The sequence below is a fragment of the Pleurodeles waltl genome, chromosome 1_2 (assembly GCF_031143425.1).
Source record: "Pleurodeles waltl isolate 20211129_DDA chromosome 1_2, aPleWal1.hap1.20221129, whole genome shotgun sequence".
Taxonomy (NCBI): Eukaryota; Metazoa; Chordata; class Amphibia; order Caudata; family Salamandridae; genus Pleurodeles; species Pleurodeles waltl.
The window spans coordinates 1223752998-1223772841 of record NC_090437.1 but is presented as its reverse complement, the minus strand read 5'-3'; the positions used below and the strand labels follow the sequence as shown (position 1 = coordinate 1223772841).

Here is a 19844-nt window from a genome sequence, read left to right as displayed (position 1 = left end):
TGCGATGGGAAGTCCTGCGTCAAAGGTGCGTCGCACACTGATGGTTCTGAAGAAGCTGAGCGGTTGCATTGTGGAGTCCCTCATCGTCTTTCGAGGATGCCATAGACGAGGGGCTTGCAATGCAAAGGCCTGCATTGAGATTGCGTTGCACTGCATCAGTTCTGCCCACATGACCACAGCTGAGCTGGCAGAGCACCTTCAGGCCCACTTCCAAGGGTAAACAACTGGGGTGGCACCAATTGTGAGGCAGGACTTACAGCAGACCAAGTGCTGAGGTCAGGGTGTTTGAAGCCTTTTCTGTCCCTGAGGCTCTGATCAGAAGGCCAGCCAACTAGCCATTGGAGTCACTGTGGTGGTTCTGGGATCAAGATGCTGGTCCAGTCCTTTCACTCAGGTGGCAGGGAAGCAAGGCAACTGAGTAGCAGAACAGTCCTTCTGAGTCTTCCACAGGTCCAGGGGTATACTGAATAGTTGGGTCTGAGGGTCCAACATTTATACCTGGTGCCGAGTTTGAAGTAGGAGAAGGTTCTAGAGGATTTCCCCCCCAGAGGTGTTTGGAATTCCCTGCCTTTGTGCCATGGTCCCTGCGTGTCTGGGGTCCCAGTAGACTAGTGTAAAACAATTTGTGAGTGTGCTCAGTCACAGCCTTTATGATATGCAAGTGTGGTAGGTGACAGATCCTCTCACTCATCAAGTCAGAGATGGCCCATCCTGCAAACACCTATCTTTCCTTTATCTCACGGTCTGGGGGCAGCACACAAAGTCCAACTTCCAGCTATACCTAGTCAAGTTATCCAGAATACAGGCAGCAGACACCAAATACTTGGGACCAGAAAATCTGTGCCAACTCCAGTTGTGAATGGTAGAAAGCTATACATAGTGGAGGCGTTGGCTGAATATTTTCAGAGAACCTTAGAAATTCATACAAAAACGAAGATTAAATAGATATTATAGTCAGTTATTGGTAATATTTGCTTGCTTAACATTAATAAATCCCCAAAATTCACTGTAAAAACAAAAGGTTAAAGTGACGTTACAGTTAGGTACGGTAATAAGATCTTAGCTCTTTTTTAAAAAAGACCCTGTATAGTCACTAAAAAGAACAAAGATCAAAGTAAAGTTATAGTTAGGTGTTAAAATGAGTTAAAAACTAATGCTTGAAAACCATTAATTTTTAACTCATTTTCACTGTTACTTTATATTTATATAAACATTTATTATTCACTGCTCCGGCAAGAGCACCCTATAATGCTCTGCAAGGGCTTTTTTGGCATATGTTGTGATCGTGGTGGTGCCCCTGGAAGGGGCAGGGGTGCCTCCATGTATTATTTTAATTTCTGGATGGCTACAAGGAGCAGAGTTGTATGTTCTTCAGTTGGAGTTCAAGGACCACTCATGGTTGGTTCTATGTCTCCACTTTATAGCCTGAAAAATGTTAAGAAAAGACTCAAAGACATTTTTTATGTTTTTATTTATTGAAACCATGTTGTAATTATGACTATTATTAGACATTGCAGTGTGTACATTTATAAAATATACATTTGATTATAGTTATTTATGACTTTTTGACAAAGCCAACAGGTATGCTTTACGTATGTTGATGTGCTGACCCTTGATTAAGCCAGTAGGCACTCAGCTATTTATATTTTGGTGTTTTGACCCTTTGACAAAACCGCTAGGTCTGCCTCACTTAAAATGACACTGTTTATCGCCCGCGGGAGGCATGGTGCCAGAGCAGAAGACACAGATAAGTGACCATTGACACACAAAACTATAGAAATTAAATTATGTAAAGGTGTGAGAAAACCATGAGGTTGTTAGCTCAAATAAACTCTTTCTTAACAAACCACAAAAACAGACAATTACATTTCAAAAGAACTCCATAAAAAGTCATCATATAGTTGATGTCTGCAGATCGACCACTGAGTACACCCTGTGTACTTCACAAGCCCGTTATGCTTCATAGAGATATCAAAGCAGGGGAATTCTCAGTGCTGTTCACTGTACCATTGGTGATCCTGGAAACATGTTGCCTATTTTCCTTTGGATTATTTAGCAGACGTGTTTCTGTTCACTAGCAGTTCAAAAACATTCAGAAGTGATACTATGGAACTGAAGAGGAAGATGGCTATTTAACTGCATGGGAGAACAGGGGACGGTTTTAAAGCATATAAAAACTGCATGTGTGAGTGTGTGTTTGTGTGTGTGCTCAAGCACGCAGGTGTTGAAAAAGCAGTTTTAATTATGAAACTATCAGTTTCTTGCTATATCACCAGAATTCCTTCTGGTACCCTTGCAGGTCTGCTTAATAGCACAAGGGTTTAAAGTGTATGAAACATATATTTACATATTTTTGCTTGCAAGAAGGTGTTGTGTTATTGGTGGACAGTTGGTAGCGCCTGCAAGGGTGGGGGGCCTTTACCAAAAGATCCCGTACCACAGACAAGAAGATGAAATTGAATAACAAGAATGGAGAATGTACAGGACTCGACTGACACTATACAAGCTGAGTTTGAGCACCCAGTGCTCACTTATAACTAAATTACTCGCCCCTCACCCTGTGTACTATATTATTGCTTACAATTTTTTTTTGCTGATGCCAAATTTTGAGCACTGTCTACTATAGGTGGTCAGAGAAACCCATGCCTGATTTTATTTCGAATTTCTTGGTAGACCCTTTTCCATGTCCACCAGGAGTTGAAAGACCTTCAGATACAGCTAAGGAAATAAGGCCCATATTTATGAAAAATGGCGCGCAACTGCGCTAACTCAGTTGTGAGTCATTTTTTATAGCAAGAGCTAACGCCATTCCATAGCACCATCCGTGCACCATATTTAAGTAGTGACGTATCAGGGCGCTAAGGAATGGATAGCGTAAAAAAAGATGCTAGCCAGGGGAGATGGGGTTAGGGGAATAGCACTAGTGGGGCAGAAATGACGTCAGGCTGGTTAGCTGCAAAATTTCTGCAGCTAATCAGCTTAGCGTCATTTTCTGATGCACAAGAAGCCAAAAAATGACTCCTGTCTAATTTGAACAAGAGTCATGCCCACCACCCCAATGCCCACCACAGGGAAGCAGTGTCCCCTGGGCAAGCCCAAACTACCCAGAGCCAGGCTGGGGGCCCCATGTAAGTGGCCCCCAATGGCACACCACACACCACACACATGCACAAACACCTGCAACTTACATGGTATGTACAAGAGTCCTCTTGTAGTGTCCCCGTGGTGTGGGTGGTGGTGTTGCTGGGGGTTGAGTTGGGCATATTTGTGCCCATTCCATGGTGTCCATGGTGTTCTGCACTCTAACGTCTGGTCTGACCCAGGCATTAAATAATGGTGCTAAGCTGGCTTAGCGCCATTATTTAGATCTGCCTCCTTTGTGCGCGACATTTCTGCGCCAGGAGGTTAATATGGCGCTGGGGTTTAGCGTTGTGTTTAGTACAGGAATGCCTACTTTCCATCTCTTTGACGCAAGGTGGGTTCGCTCATCCTAAACATGGCTTTAACTCCAATATTTTGACAATCTAGCGTCAAATATAAATATGGATTTAGGTTAGCACCGTTTTAGCACTAAAATAAATGATGCTAAAGCGACTCTAACCATCCATAAATATGCGCCTAATAGTATAATAGTCAGTGGGCATTACAGAAAGATTGTGGACCGGTATTAATTTAAGAAACCACATTACAAATATTTGTGTATTTTTAGGCCATTGTGAAAAAAATGTAAGGGACTGATTTATTTACTTTTTCATGCAACACAGTGGAGCAACTATGGATTCTGTGTTGTGTGAAAGGGAGAGAGCAGACTAGTGCCATATCTACAAAGATATGTATGTGTGCTGTACATTACAAGTCCTAAAAAAACAGAACTTTTCTCACAAACGATGCCTACCTCAAGGAGGTGTAATGTTATGACGTAATCACTGCCTACTTATTTAGTATATAAAAATTTGTAGCAAACATCATAGGTGACTCCAGTGGAACGTCCATGTGCCTCATATTGTAGGCCCCCTAGAAACAAAGTACCCCAATGTAGTGCATAGCATGGCTTTTGTACTATTTTCCAGCACAAGAAAAGAGTGGTGCAAATCTGGTGCTAAATTTTAGTAAATCTGGGCCTAAATGTCTGATGTATACGTCTAGCTCAGAGAATGACTACTATAATTCCGAAGACCAGTTGGAAAGCCTGCTGCATGGCTAATATACAGGTGGCCTCCACAAAAATCCCACTCTATATTAGCTGTGGCATACCATGCATTCATTTTACTGTTATACACATTTTATTTATAATTGACTCCAATAATTGTCTGCTGCATCTTAGCTTTCTGAGCACGTCAGCTGCACTTGAATTCTCAGAAGAGGCCTGTTCCATCTCATGATAACTGTATGAGAATTCAATTACAATCTGTATGACTATGGTCCCTACTCATAGGGGTGCTTGAGAGATATGGGTACATGTTTGTAATCTCCTAAAGACCTTTTGTTTAGTTGGTTAAAATTCGAAAGGTTTAGGACTAAGATTAGCCAATATGCCAACCGAGACTTTCCTGCAAATTTGTATTTCAAGATATTTAAACGGAGTCAGCCTTTTTGATGTTTGCTGACCAAGATTATTAACTGGAGCTCATCTCTAAAAAGCCATAATCTCCGGTGCTACGCATGCTCAGTGTGTGATTAGAGCAAACAGTTTGCCCGACTTAATTTCTTGCAAATGATAATGCCAGGAAATACTGAGACAATGATAAAGCTAAGCAGTATTGTATGTCATCCTTCCAAATACCGATAGATCAAAACTAAGGGCCTCCCAAGTGGCACCTCTACACCTGTAACACAAGTGTGTGTGTTTTATTTGAGAATAGAAGCTACAGCAGTTAAATATAGTTTAATTTATTATTGATAAAATGCAAACAGGCCAAATATAATTAGCTTCAAGGTGCATATTCAAGTTACTAAATAGAACGTTCTTTCTGTTCAAATAATTCCTTAATTAGAACATCATTCTTCATTCAAAATAAAGAACCATGACAATAATAAACTCCACAACTAAATTGCCCAAAATCATAACGCCCACAATACCCAATGACAAATAAAATAAATACTTCCAAAACCTCCCCAGTACTCTGAAAATGTAAATTATCAGGGAATAAAAACTCTTTAAAAGACTCCCACCCCCAAGTAAAAAATAAACTCAGCTGCTGTGCACGCTTTAACAGACATGCACACTCAAATCCGTCAGACAAGATTTCTATTGCAATACAGCAACTTGATTTTAGAAAGATCAGGACATCTCAAAAGCGTTTTGCCAGGGCACCCCGCAGCTTTGCAGAGGAAACCTCAACTTATCTGCCACCCTGTTTTTCTCTGAGATAGCTAGTAGCTAAAAGATTCAAGGAGAAGTAATTTCTCAATTTCATCAAATAATTAGGGGTAAAAGTCATGATAAATGTCCTCATTATAAACACCACTTTGAAATTCTGCTTGTCGGGAATAGTCAAACATACTAATTGCTGGAATTGTCAAATGGAAATATTTTATAGAGTTAAAATGATCCTGTTATCTGTGTTCTGTAATTTGAATAAATAGGACAACAATGGCTCTGTAATGTCCAAATAGATAGCCCTCCAATATTGTAATTAGGACAGAACAATGGTCTGTTCTAGTAATCATATTTATTCCATTGTTAACAATGATCAGGCTTTAAAGAGGCAGGGGAGAGTTTAGTGAGTAGTTTGTACTTCTACCCTAATCTAAAGATTGAAGGCAAGTCTACTATTAACGTCCAATAGAGATGGTACTCAGGTCATCAGGCGAGCTACATTGTCCTGTTACCAGCTCTGCACAACAGAGAAGCAGGACCTCAGTTTTCTCACCATTTCTTTAAAACAAACTGTCACGCACCCACGTCTGCACCACTGCAGGATCTCAAGATCCCCCGGAGATCTGTCAGAGGCTGGGCATTGTCTACATCACACAGATACCCAAAACCAGGCCCTTGAGACACACCACTTGTTACTGGTTGATGGGGAAACAATGACTGAGATGGAATTGCTGGGCTTTGCCCAAAAGAACGGAAAACCGCTTTCCGATTGGGCTGGAATTCCCATCACCTGTCACAGGCAATCTAGAAAAACAGCATGGTCAGGGAGAGTGAAGTTAGAGAGAAAGCGATCCAAGAGGGAAAAGAGAGAAAGAAGAGAAGAGGAAGATTCATGCAGACAAATCTAAAAAGTTAAATGTAGCATGCCTCCTTCTGTCTCTCAGATCAAAGCATTTCTCCCCCATGCCTAGCATGCCCTCTTTGGTCCCCAGGAGGGAAAAACTGATAAAGAGACAATAGCATATATTCTTCTTTAGCTACACTTCTAAATGGGCAGTGACCTCAGCTCAGGGCCAGACTGGGGAACCAAAGGCAGCCCTTGCAAAAATGTTCAAATCAGCTCCACTCCCTTTGTCTCCTCTCAGTCCATCCATCCATCCATCCATTTTCTCTCTCTCTATCCCTCTCTCCTTTTCTCCACTCACTTTTCTCCCTCTTGGATCACTTTCTGCTTTCACTCTCCTTCTCTCAGCCTCCCTGTGCCTGCTGCAATTAACCTCTGTGAGCTGGGTGACAGAGGCACCAGGAGCAGCCCTGAGCTTTCAAAAGAGGTCTCTTCAGGCTCCAACACAATGGAATAAAAGGTCTGTCTGACCCTTTCAGTGTATTTAGACAAATTAATTTGAGAGTCAATATTGGCTTAGTACTTGCTGAATTTGTAGAATTTCATTAAGACATTTTTATCAAAGGCAACACAATAGTTTGAATAAAAGCAGAGCAATAAAAGGTTCTCTCAGTCAATCAATCTACCAGGATTTCTAAAGCGTGGCTAATCACCCAACCGGTTATCCCGGCTGTCAGAAACGAAAAGTTAACTGCTACATTCAGGTCTTCAGCCAGAGTATCAAAATCAGCTGGTACGTTATCTAAGCAGGACAGAGATAATTTCTTCATCCATACCTGATTAGTGATAACGTTATTATATTATAATATTTTGAAAAATGTAATCGATAGACAGTTGACTAATTTAGTTGGCAGAAGTCAAAACTTCCCTATAGATTTTGCTATCAACATTGTTGAACAAAGAAGCCGGCAAGTGATCCACATGATTCTTGAACAGAATTTACTATCTCATTTTCATTCATCTGGGTATTTTAACTTTAACAGTAACGTTTTTTGGCTGTTATATATTTTTATGTCCCTTATTGTGGTTCTTGCATAGTGCAAAGACAGAGGTTTCTACCTTAACTAGTATCATGAGGCTTGAGGTAACACTGCAGAGGTTCCATAGACAAAACCTCCAGGTCAAACCTGGAGGCCTCCCTCTGCCAAGGTTCCACCAAGCACCTCCCAGCCACCAGTTACAAGTAGAACATTGGGACTGCAATACCACCAATTACAAGTAGACCATTGAGATTCCAAAACCACTAATCAGGTACCTCCATCAGCACGCTAAACACCCCCATTATCAAAATAAGGTTCCGGTCCTCAAAGCTTGAGTATAATATGGTATAGCATGGAAGAACAGTGGTGGTATAGCAGTAAATAACGCATTCTTGTACTGTGTCTCTCCCTTCCCCCTGGTGCAGCTAAGAGAAGAAGAGTTTAGCTCACCCCATAGTTTTCCTTAGTTTTACGTTCCTTCGTGTGTGCCCCAGGAAAAAGGGAAACCCAGAGATGCACACTATGGCCCGTATTTAAGAAACATGACGCACAACTGCACTATCGCTAACACCATCCATGTGCCGTATTTAAGAAATGAAGCACAATGGCGGTAAAGAATGGCTAGTGTCTCAAAAAAAGACGCTAGCACGTGATGGATGACATTAGGGGAAATGGCGCTAGTGGGTCAAAATATCTGCCATTAGTCAGCCCAGCGTCATTTTTTTATGCACAAGCAGCCAAAAAATGACTCCTGTCTAAGTAGAGACAGGAGTCATTACCACTACCCCAAGGCCCACCACAGATGACTAGTGTCTCCAGGGCAAGCCGAATATACCCAGTGCCAACCAGGGGGCCCCTTGTAAGGGGCCCCTAGTGGCACACCACACTTACGCACGTACACTTACCTGCAACTTACCTGGGATGGGCTCCATCCTCCTGTAATGTCCCTGTGGTGTCGGTGGTTGTGATGCCAGGGGTTAGGGTGGGCATCTTTGTGCCTATTCCATGATGTTTCCCCATGGAAATGGGTCTACCAGCACATTAACTCCTGGTCTGACCAGGCGTTAAATAATGACGCTAATCTGGCTTAGCGCCATAATTTAGGTCTGCCTCCTAGTTGCGCGTCATTTCAGCGTTGGGATTTAAATATGGCACTGGGGGGCTAGCGTAATTTTTAGGAAGGGAACACCTACCTTGCATCTCATTGACGCAAGGTGGGTTCGTGCTTCCTAGAAATGGAGCTAACTCCAATATTTTGATGCTAGACAAGTCTAGCATCAAAATATGAATATGGAGTAAAGTTAGCGCCGCTTTAGTGTCAAAATAAATGACGGTAAGGCAACACTAACTTTCCTTAAATATGGGCCTATATATATATATTAAATGGAATTTCTGGAGTTACACTTTTGGTTGGTGTTTTGGTAGTCCATGGAAAGAGGTTCTCCCAGCCCCTGACGAATCCGGGGAGGACCAGAAACAGCAGCAGGGAGGACTTCCTTTTTCTGTCACACACTGTCTACTCCTGTAATTATGAGGAAATATCTGTAGCTGTCGTGGGAAATATGACTCCGGTGTTTTGGATTAGGTATAGGTGTTTTTTGGTGTCTCAAAGGTCTAAATCTAGAGCCCAGTCATTCAACTTAACAAAATAGTGCATTAAGAGCATGCTTATGAACACATTTTGCAATCATTTTTTTCAGTAATGAAGTAGTGAGTGCATCATACAGAAGCAGTTGTTCCTTTTTATTAGAATCAAGGTTTTGAAATATTTCCACGTTTCTGTAGGTTACTCTAAAATTCTCTTAAAGTTCAATTTACTGTTAAAATAATTGAAATGTCTTAATTGGAATGAGGATGTCAGCCTGCTTCCGTTCTTCAAACTAAAGACAAACTGACTGATTAGACATATAAAAATGCAATATTGAAAAATAAGGATCTTACTGTTGTCAGCTGCAGTCTATGTTTATACCCACAAAAGTTTACATTTCACAAGAGGATTTTTACTGATTCACAAAATATGAGCAAATGATTTCCTTGTGTTTGCATTGGTTGTCAGTTGCGCATTTTCTAATGTGGGGCAAATTTAAAATGAAACTGCACAAATTACAAAAATAATATTTTGTATAGTTCTTAGGTTTCCTAACAGAATGACTGCCATTACTATTGCCCTGCATTTCGGTGCTTTACGTAGGGTGAAAAAGGCAGTGGCTCTTAAAGAGGTGATACATATAGAGCGTAAATATGAACGCTTCATGAAAGCTGTTGCCAGTGTGACTAAGGTTTGGCCTAATGCATGGGAAATAAAATCCTACGATTGATAGATTAATACAGTCTTACCAAACAAAAAATAATCGAAATCAGCAGTCAGCAAAATATGTTTTCATCCATTTGTATAGAACCATTCTCCTTGGCTATAAGCAATCAAAGACCTGACAACATAAATCTAAATAAAGGCCTTGCCTGCTTGCTATTGGTATCCTTTAGTAAAGCGGTGAAAGGGAATAACTTGGCTATTTATTTGAAAATAAATAGTATCTTAGGGCCAGATGTATCTAAATGCAATTTTATATTTCCTAAATAGCAACTCCATCAAAATTGATATTTAGGGAATGCAAATTGATAAGCATGAAATTGCTGATTTCCTAATAGCGATTCCTACCAGGTAGGAATCGCTATTAGCAAATCGCAAATAAGAAATCCCATGCAATTTGCCACAATGGGCCGGTTTAGCATTTCCAAAAAAGTGATTTCCTATTAGCAAATCACTATTTTGGAAATGCAAAACCAAGGATGACTATAGGCAAAAGGTCCCCGTGATGCACCCCAAAAATAGGGGTGCACATGTAGAGCACACGTATGCCCTAGGGTCATGTGTGTGCTCTATCGCACTTTAAAAAATCATTTTTGGTTTCTTTTTTTTTAAAGTGCACATTGTTACCATCGACTTGAAGTCAATGGTAATTGCATTTCCTAAATGTCCAATTCGTATTTAGGAAATTCTTTGTGCATGTGAATAGGAATCACAAATAGGTAATCCCTAGTTTGGATTTCATATTTATTGGATCGCAAATTGCGATTTCTTCTCGGTCTCACACACCCTGCACTCATAGGGGCCAGGCAACCACCTTGCACTCAGTGGGCCAGTGCATACACCAGGCTGTCCCAGGACCAAGGCCCAGGTATCACACAACTCCCTCAGTTTCATATTTGGAAATAACATGGGCATAAGATGGAGATGAACAGGTTTAACTAATTTGTTTCATGAAAAGACGTTCGCATATTTCAACAACAACATTGAGTTTTCATGCTGAAAGCGCACCGATTACAATGATAGTTTTAATGTTCACAGAATCACTAGGATGGCAAAATCTATAGTGAGACTATAACTGGGACTTTAAAACTATAAACAACACAGGTTAAAATGGCAGCGCTCATAGCCAAGTGATTTATGGATGAACTGAAGTCCGTTCTCAGTGATGACTAATATGAACAATGAAGGGAAACTATTTAAACAGATGAATACGAGTGTCTTTTTATTTTGCTGGCATTTGAGAAAGTCATTTAGCCGAAACGCGTCATGCTGGGCAAATGAACTTAGCTGCAAACCTTGAGAGTGCTCCTTTATGGCTTTAAAGTGAAGCCATTTTTGCTGGTATGTTTATGTGTATGCCACTTCCACGGAGGAGGCACCCATCGTTAAGTGCTCGGCATTGTCAGTGGCATTTGGAGAAACATATATCTATATATATATATATATATATATATATATATATATATATATATATATATATATTATTATTTTTTTATATATTTTTTTTATTTTTCAACTTGAAAAAAACAAAGGTTACAGGGACGTTATAGTTAGGCTCACATTTTAAACATACAAAACCACAGAAATTCACCTCTTATAGTTAGAGTTATCTCATGTAACTATAATTCATGCCCTAAGGTAATTATAACTTGGGCACCCCTGGACATAGCAGGAGCCGGCCCGGGTGGGGGGTGGCGGTCCCCAGGGCCATTATTGGCTCTACAAGGGGGTCGCGGCATCCCCCTTCACCATTAAAGTTAGCCTCAGGAGGTGGTGGTCTCCGGGGCTCAGGGACTGCAGCGAACCCTCGTCACTATGTTTTTTTTCAGCCCATGGGAGGTCGCCATCCCCAAGGCTGTGGGGGTGCGGCCCCCCTTATTGTGAATAAATTGCCCCAAGGCTGTGGCGGTACCCCCGTATGCAAATTCCATTTAGCACATGGGAGATGGCAGTCCCTGAGGCTCTGGGGCAGTACATACAGGCCTCCTCAATTGTTTTGACCTGGGGAAATGCCTGCTGCATATTTCTCAGTGATCATCCGGGGAGGTGGTGGTCCCCAGGGCTGTTGGGGGGCTGCACGATTCCCCCCGCATTCAGATTTCATTTAGCCCCTGAGAGGTGGCTGTCCACAGGGCTCTGGGAGAGGCCATATTGGCCTCCTCCACCTCAAAATATTGTTTTTCCCGAGGAGGTGGTGGTCTCCGAGGTGGGGGCCGCGTGGACTCCCGCATATTTCTCAGTGATCGTCCCAGGGAGGTGGCGGCTCCCCGGGCTGTGAGGGGGAGCACTCAGTCCCCTCCCCACATTCAGATTTCATTTAGCCCAGAGAGGTGGCGGTCTCCAGGCATCTGGGGAGGCAACACGGGCCTCCCCATATCAAGTTATTGTTTTGCCCTAGGAACGTGGTGGTTCCTGGGTTGCAGGTGGCCAAACGCCCCCCCTGCATTTTTGTCTCTGATTGCTCCAAGGAGGTGGTGGTCCCAGCGGCTAATACAAGCTCCAGGAGGGGAGTCAAGTGCACCGCCTCCTTTTAAAAGCTCCCAAAGCCTCCGGGACCTGGCTCCCCAGGGGCAAAATAAAAGAAATAGGGCAGGAAACTGGCCTTTTAGAATAAAAATAAATGTGAAAATCCGCAGATCCCGATCCGTGGATTTTTGCTGACATTTAAAAAAAATGCTTTTTAGCCTTGGCAGAGTCTGTGAGACCAAGACTAGGGACTCAGGGCGACCCTACCCTGGCCCCTTTTCTTCTCACTTTTTTGAGGGACCTGGCTTCACAACACTTCCTTGTTGAAGTGTAAGCAACCAATCAGAAATAAGCACAGGGACAGTTTGATCAGCTGAGGATCCATGTCCCTGGCGATCTATATTTTTGAAACTTGAATATCTCCGAAACTACCGAAGGGATTTACACCAAAATATAAAAAGCACACTTTCTAGACCAATAGCTAGCTTTCTGCCAAATTTGGTGTAATTGCGTTCAGTGGTTTGGGCTGTAATCATGTTAAAAAATCTGAAAAATCCCATTGACAGAGAATGGGGGAAAAAGTGTTTTGGGACCCAACCATTTTTGTTGGCCCCTGCTTGACAGATCACCCTGAAACTTTCAAAACAGCAGCTGTACTGACCAAAGTGAAGACTCATCAAACAGCACCAAAGTTTTGGGCAAAACAAAAAACACTCTATCGAAAAAATAGTTATTTTGCTTCTCTGTCGCCATGTTGATTGTATATGGAAGGAGGAATCCATTTGACGCTGTGAGCCCTGAAGAAGTCCTGAGGGACGAAACGCGTTGGCTGTGGCATTGTTTTTATTGCAAATAGAGTTTTATACAGACGTTTATAAATGAATCAATAAAAGTTTTTCATGACTAAAGAAGATTTGACTGATGGAATAACGTATACACACAATATTTCCCAAGGATGGATTGATATTTAAGGAGGTCTTTCTTTGCCTACATTTGGGATTAAGTTTGTGCTGAGTCTTAGTTCATTATATATATGTATATATTCACTGAACCAAACAATGGTTACTGGGACATTATAGTTAGGATCTGAATTTACTCGTACAAATCCACAGAAATTCTGCAGTTATAGTTAGAGGTATTTCAAGTAACTATATCTCGCGCCCTAAGGTAACTATAACTCATGCCCTCTAACTATAAGTGCTGAATTTCTAAGGTTTTGTATGAGTAACTTCAGACCCTAACTATAATGTCACAGTAACCATTGATTTTTTCAGTGAATTTCTATGTTTCTTTAAGGTTAAGTAATTTTAATTACTGTACATTAATCCAACCACTGGAGCGCACAACCTTTGGCCGTGCAAGGTGGGGGTTGGCTTCAGCAGCCAAGCGATTATAACCATGCAACCCTGCCCCGTGCACGGCCTTTGGTTGTGCCTAACGGGGGTTGGCCACAGGACCTGTCTCTGTCAGAGGATCTGTGAGTGGGTGCATGAGTGTCTGAGTGGGTCTGAAAGTGGCTGTGTGAGTCTATGAGTGGATCTGAGTGGGTGTGTGAGTGGCGCATAAGTCTCTCAGTGCATGCATGAGTGAGTGAATTAGTGTATGAATGAGTCTGTGAATGTTTTTTTTTTTAATTTTTCTTGTATATGCGAGAATATCTTTGGATATTCAAGAATATCAGGAATGGTGAAGAAAAATAATTTTAAACGCATAATTTGACCCTCAAAAACCTATATATCACACCCCTGAGGTCAGGGTATCTCCAACCTGACCCCTTATACCACTTATCATTCTTATTTACAGCCCCCTGGACCCTCTCTCATAACCTAAAATGGCTGTTGCAACATTTTAGTCAGGTTGTGACCAGCCAATTACAGAGCTTCTATTCATGTGCACATTCGCAAATAGTCAGGATTTATTCACAGCCAGAGATATACAAATTTAGATTTTCCTTAATTTCTCATAAACTACTGAACAGATTTACACCAAATATCTTAAAAAGAAATATGTGTACTGAAAGCTACCTTTCTGCCACATTTGGTGTAAGTCCTTCCAGCGGTTCGGGCTGTAGTCGTGTTCAAAACTCTTATGGGAATTAACATGGGAAAACGCATATTTTTTTACCCTCCCCCTTTCTCAGCCCCCGCTTGGCAGATCACCTGAAACTTTCCATGTGCAACAAGAATCACTGACACACGTTTTTTGGGGAAACTTTTGTGAAGATTTGTTAAACAGTGCCTAAGATGTAAAAAACGCTTTTTCAATGGAAATATGGTCTTAACAATAACTACCTACTGGCAATCGCCAGTAGGTAATAAACATATTGTTAGAAATGGGGTCTCTGGTTGGCAGTCAGTATGTACTCTGTCCAAGCAGGGACCCTCACTCTAGTCAGGGTAAGGGAGATACACACCTAGGATAACCCCTGCTCACTCCCTTGGTAACTTGGCACAAGCAGTCAGGCTTATGTCAGAGGCAATGTGTAAAGTATTTGTACCAACACACACAGTAACGCAGTGAAAACACCACAAAAGAACTCAACAGCAGGTTAGAAAAATAACCAAAAATGATCTTGCTAAAAAAAAGACCAAAACAACAAAAATCCAACTTACAAAAGTCAAGTTATGAATTTTTAAAGATCAAACTTCAATATAGCACTTTAGAAACACAAGTGCTTCCATTTGGTGATATCACAGCTTTATGATGGAGTCTTTCCCAACAATCCACGGAGCCCCGGACCCCCAGGTACAGTACCTTGTGTAAATGAGGAAACAAGTCAATTCAAAGAGTCGGGGATCAAGGGGTCGCTGAATCCAGTACGCGTCGGTTCCGGTGCTGTGTGGCGAAGGAGCGGAGGTGTTGCGAAGAGGCGTCGGGTCCTTGCAGCAGAGCGGTGGAGGTGAGGCGGCATCAGTGCGAAGCTTTGGATCTGAGCATTTCCGGCAGAGTTGACATCCTGCGGTCACGGCGTGGTGCAGCGAAGTCAGGTGTCACGGACGTCGGTGACACAGCACTTCGAGACTCACGGGGTCGTGGATTTCAGCAAGGCTGTTTGCGGCGTCAGGCCTGCAGGGTCATCGCACTCCAGTGGGACCACGGCTTCAGTTGCAGGCGGCATTGTGGAATGCGATAGTCCGGGGTTGTCCGAAGTCAGTGCACTTGGTTCTTCTTGGTTTTCCACCAACTTCTCCTTTCAAGAGCCCAGGGACTGCATTAGACACCACTGGGCAGGGCAGGAGCCTCAGCAGAGAGTCCAGGTGCTGGCACAGGGAGTCTTTGATGGCCCTGAGACTTCAGAACAGGGGGCAAGCTCAATCCAAGCCCTTGGAGATACCTCTCAAGCAGGAATATACCACAAAGTCCAGTCTTTGTCCCCCTTGTCAGGCAGAAGCAGTAACTGCAGGATAGCCCAACAAAGCACAGTCACAGGCAGGGGCAGCACTTCTCCTTCGGCTCTTCTCCTGGCAGAGGTACCTCTTAAATCCTTGAAGTGATCTAAAGTCTGGGGTTTTGTGTCCAATACTTATACCCCTTTCTGCCTTTGAAGTTGCCCAACTTCAAAGAAAAGTCTCTATTGTTTACAGGATCCTGTCTTGCCCAGGCCTGGCCCCAGACGCACACCATGGGGTTGGAGACTGCTTTGTGTGAGGCAGGCACAGACCTTTCAGGTGTACGTGGCCACTCCTCCCTCCACTCTAGCCCAGATGCCCCATCAGGATATGCAGGTTACACCCCAGCACCCTGTGTGTCACTTTCTTGTGGAGATGCACATACAGCCCAACTGTCAGTCTGACCCAGACAAGGAATCCACAAACAGGCAGAGTCATAGAATGGTTTAAGCAAGAAAATGCCTACTTTCTAAAAGTGGCATTTTCAAACTAACAATCCAAAAACCAAATTCACTAAAAGGTGTATTTTTAAATTGTGAGTTCAGAGATCCCAAACTCCCTATTTCTATCTGCTTTCAAAGGGAAACTACACTTTAAGGATATTTAAAGGCGGCTCCCATGTTAACCTATGAGAGAGATAGGCCTTGCAACAGTGAAACCGAATTTGTCAGTATTTCACTGTTAGGACGTGTAAAACACATCAGTACATGTCCCACATTTAATATACACCTCACCCTGCCCATGGGGCTACCTAGGGCCTACCTCAGGGATGCCTTACATGTATAACAAGCATTTGCAATTAAATGGGTCTTGCGTTTACTCGAGTCAGAGCTATTAGCATTTTAAACTCCTAACTGGACTTTTCTTGCCACATGAACTGAAAAGGAAATCAGTTTCACATAAGCGAGCCGACTGCCGCCATGAGCGCGAAGCAGACACACAAAAGGAAACAGAAGTTTGCTTGCAGTGAAACATATCGGCAAAGTGCAATTATCCATGTAACCGGCAAAACTGCAATTATCCATGTAACAGGGTTGATGGCATGCAAAGTGCTTTATTACTGCCCAGCTAGATCACGCTGATTAAGAAATAAAAAGAAAAAGTAGCCAAGAAACCATACAGAAAAAATAGAACCTCAAATGTTTTCAGTAGTTGGCCGATGCTCTTGAGGAGGGCTAAACACCGGAAAAGACATGACGTGTGCATGTCTTTCACTAATGAAATCAAGTGAATTTTAAAAGGCAAGCGCATGAACCAACCAAACTGATGGGCATGACATGGGTGTGGTTAAAAACCCATAGAAGGATTACATCCGGAACAGTGCGCTTTGCGCGCCCGACCCTAAGAAGGGAAGGTTTGGGCCTGGCAAGTGAGTACACTTGCCAAGTCTAATTGTCAGTTTAAAAACTGCACACACAGATAATGCAGTGGCATGTCTGCGCCATGTTTACAGGGCTACTCATGTGGGTGGCACAATAAGTGCCGCAGGCCCACTAGTGGCATTTGATTTACAGGCCCTAGGCACCTCTAGTGCATTTTACTAGGGACTTACCAGTAAGTAAAATCTGTCAGTTATGGAAAAGCCAATTACACATACAGTTTCACATAGGGAGCACTTGCACATTAGCGCTGGTCAGCAGTGGAAAAGTGCCCAGAGTAACAAAAACAGCAAAAACAGAGTCCAGCACACAGCAACAATCTGGGAAGTAGAGGCAAAAAGTTAGGGGAGACCACACCAAGGATACCAGGTCTAACACATATATAGTTAGGATGTATATATATATATATATATATATATATTTATATATATATATATTAGTCACTATTAGGTAGTTATAGTTAGGACCTAGTTTCTATAGAGAGGGCGTTATAGTTAGGACCTAGTTTCTATAGAGAGGGCATTTTTTGTTTTGCTAATAACTTGGGCGCCGTTTGATGAATCTTTTGTAATTTTCCCATAGAATACAATGCTCACTTCAGCATCTGTCTGGAAAGTTTTGGAATGATCTGTCTAGCAGGGGAAGAGAAAAAGGGAGGGTCCCAAAAAGCTTTTTCCCCAATGCATTTTTCCATGGGGATTTTGAACAGCAATAGTGCCCAAACCACTGAACGGAATTACCTGAAATTTGGCAGAAAGGTAGCTCTTGGTCCAAAAAGTGCCCTTTTTATTATTTGGTGTAAATCCATTTAGTAGTTTTTGAGAAAATAAAGAAAATCCAAGTTTGTATATATAGGGACACAAAGGCTCCGCAAACCCTCCTGATCTTGTGCTGAGATCTGATTGGCTGCCAACCCTCAAACAAGGAAGTGTTGGCAGCCATGTTGGGACCCGGCTTCAACCGAGTTAGAAAAAAAGATTAAACAAAAGAAAAGATGCCAGGGTAGGAATACCAGGGGTAAATGCGAGGAGGCCACCCGGCCCTCCGCAGCCCCGGGGACCACTATCTCCCCAGGGCTTATGTCTGTGGTCCCACAGACCACTGCCTGCTCTTAAAAAATGAAAAGAAAACTTTTCATTTTTTTATTTCGAAATGCACCCTTTAAGGAAAACCTGCTACATTTCAGAAAAAAATTGCTTTATTTGAAAAGCAATCACAGACTTGGTGGTCTGCTACCCCCAGTAGGCCACCATCCCTGTGAGTGCAGGCCATTCCCAATGGGTCGCAAATTGCGACCTGCCTCATGAATATTGATGAGGGAGGTTCTTTGCAACCCATTGGGGAATCACAGACAGTGTTTAAGTTACTGTTGTACATCGCATTTTGCGAGTTCCTAATGGCGAGTTGCAAAAAGTCACAATTAGGAACTTGCTAAATATTGCGATGATAAGTGTGGTCCTATACTTATACCAGTAAATAACAATTCCTAAATGGAAATTTTAATTAAATCACCATACATATAAATATTTTGTTGATTAAGGCTGAAGGCATAGGCATTGAAGCCAGTGTGTGAGTTATGATATGGAAAACTTTTGTGCGGTTGTGGTCCTAACCACAGCTTGCGTATTTCAGTTTCAATTCAAAACCATAACTGTACTTTAACTGTTCTTAGGAGGCTATTGCAGAGCCAATCATAATGCCACTTTAACCTTTGCTTGATATATGTCCAAACAAATTGTGCATGAGGAATTTTGGCCACTTACAAGGGCACTTTGCACCTGTTGCATTGTACACTTTTTACTTCTTGAACCTGTCCAGGAGTCCATGCACAGACCTATCATAGGTCTTTGCCAGTAAGGCATGATCATATTCTTCTAACATGTTTAGCACATATAACACCTTCCAGATTCATTTTGAGTTCAGAAAACCTTTGCGCGGGCAGTGTAGCAGTTTTACTCCACAGCAGATGTACAATAATTGTGTCTAAAGATGTACGCTCAGGGCCAGGCCAATTGCTGCGCCCTTCATCTAAACTGCTATGTTGAATAAAACCTTGATTTCTACGAGATCAAGATTAGTCAATGATGTGCCTTGGTAACTCATTTGAAGGTTCTTAGCTTTGTCCAGTTCTAAAGAAGCTTGTCTCATTGTTCACCACTAATCTCATGAACAATAATGCACAGAACACATGAAAAGTCAAAGCTGTTTGAAGAGACAGGCACATCAAAGACTCAGGAAAGATGGGTAGCCATAGCAACAAGAAGGAAGTGACACACAAAGCTTGTCTAGAGAAGTCAAGGACTCCCGTCCTCCCATAAAGAAGAGGGCCCCAGTTTCCTTTAGGCAGGAGTACCAAATAGCAAGAAGACCTATGCACTGTAGCATTTCCCAGTTGTTTTCGGATTGCTGAGGTTTTGATCGGGCTCAGACAGGACTCTTACTTAGTAGATGGAAGGTTAAGCACAGGCACGCATTTAAAGGGTTATGTAGACAAGGCATATAATATAGAATGATTGTAATTAATTCCAGTGTATGGTGTTCCTGCTTCATCACTTTGCTCGCTCCAGGTTTTGCAGAAAACATTACTCGGAGTTCCATATGTTCATGCTGATGTACTAAATGTACTTACCAACGAGTGCCTGGAATGAACTTCCAGCTCTGCTGAGGTCTGCCCTGTCCCGCTAGAGATGGCGTCTGCTGAAAAGATCCCATGAACACTTTGGATTTTCTCTCCAGCAGCTTCGATTTCCCTCATCAGTGACCACGCCTCACCCTTTTCAGCAAACTCCCGCACTCCATTGCTGGCGTATTCACCCTTCTGCCACATGTGGTAGTCGGAGCTATGCGTAGCGCCTGTGGGATTGGTGGGGAATAACATCAGCGATAAATGCATGAGAGCAGCAGGAATCGTTATTTGAATCTACTTATTAGATAGTGCATTCTATTTTCAGAAATAATAATTTTACAATTTTGCCAATAATCAGATGTTTATATTATATTGCATTACAAATCGTAAAATGTATTAAAACTTGTAGCATTCGTATACCTGTTAACAATGATGTCAAAACTACCAGAATTGTTTTTTAAAAGTTTAT

General features: G+C 42.3%; 1 protein-coding gene across 2 annotated transcripts in view; it reads right to left on the bottom strand.

The window, feature by feature from the left end:
- The window catches only part of SPON2 (spondin 2), an 86035-nt gene that overhangs the window by 31286 nt on the left and 34905 nt on the right, over nucleotides 1-19844 (bottom strand). For both annotated transcript variants that reach the window (XM_069204180.1, XM_069204186.1), the window contains exon 3: nucleotides 19379-19602. In XM_069204180.1, the coding sequence (XP_069060281.1) occupies nucleotides 19379-19602 (224 nt within the window). The remainder of the gene's footprint in view (nucleotides 1-19378; nucleotides 19603-19844) is intronic.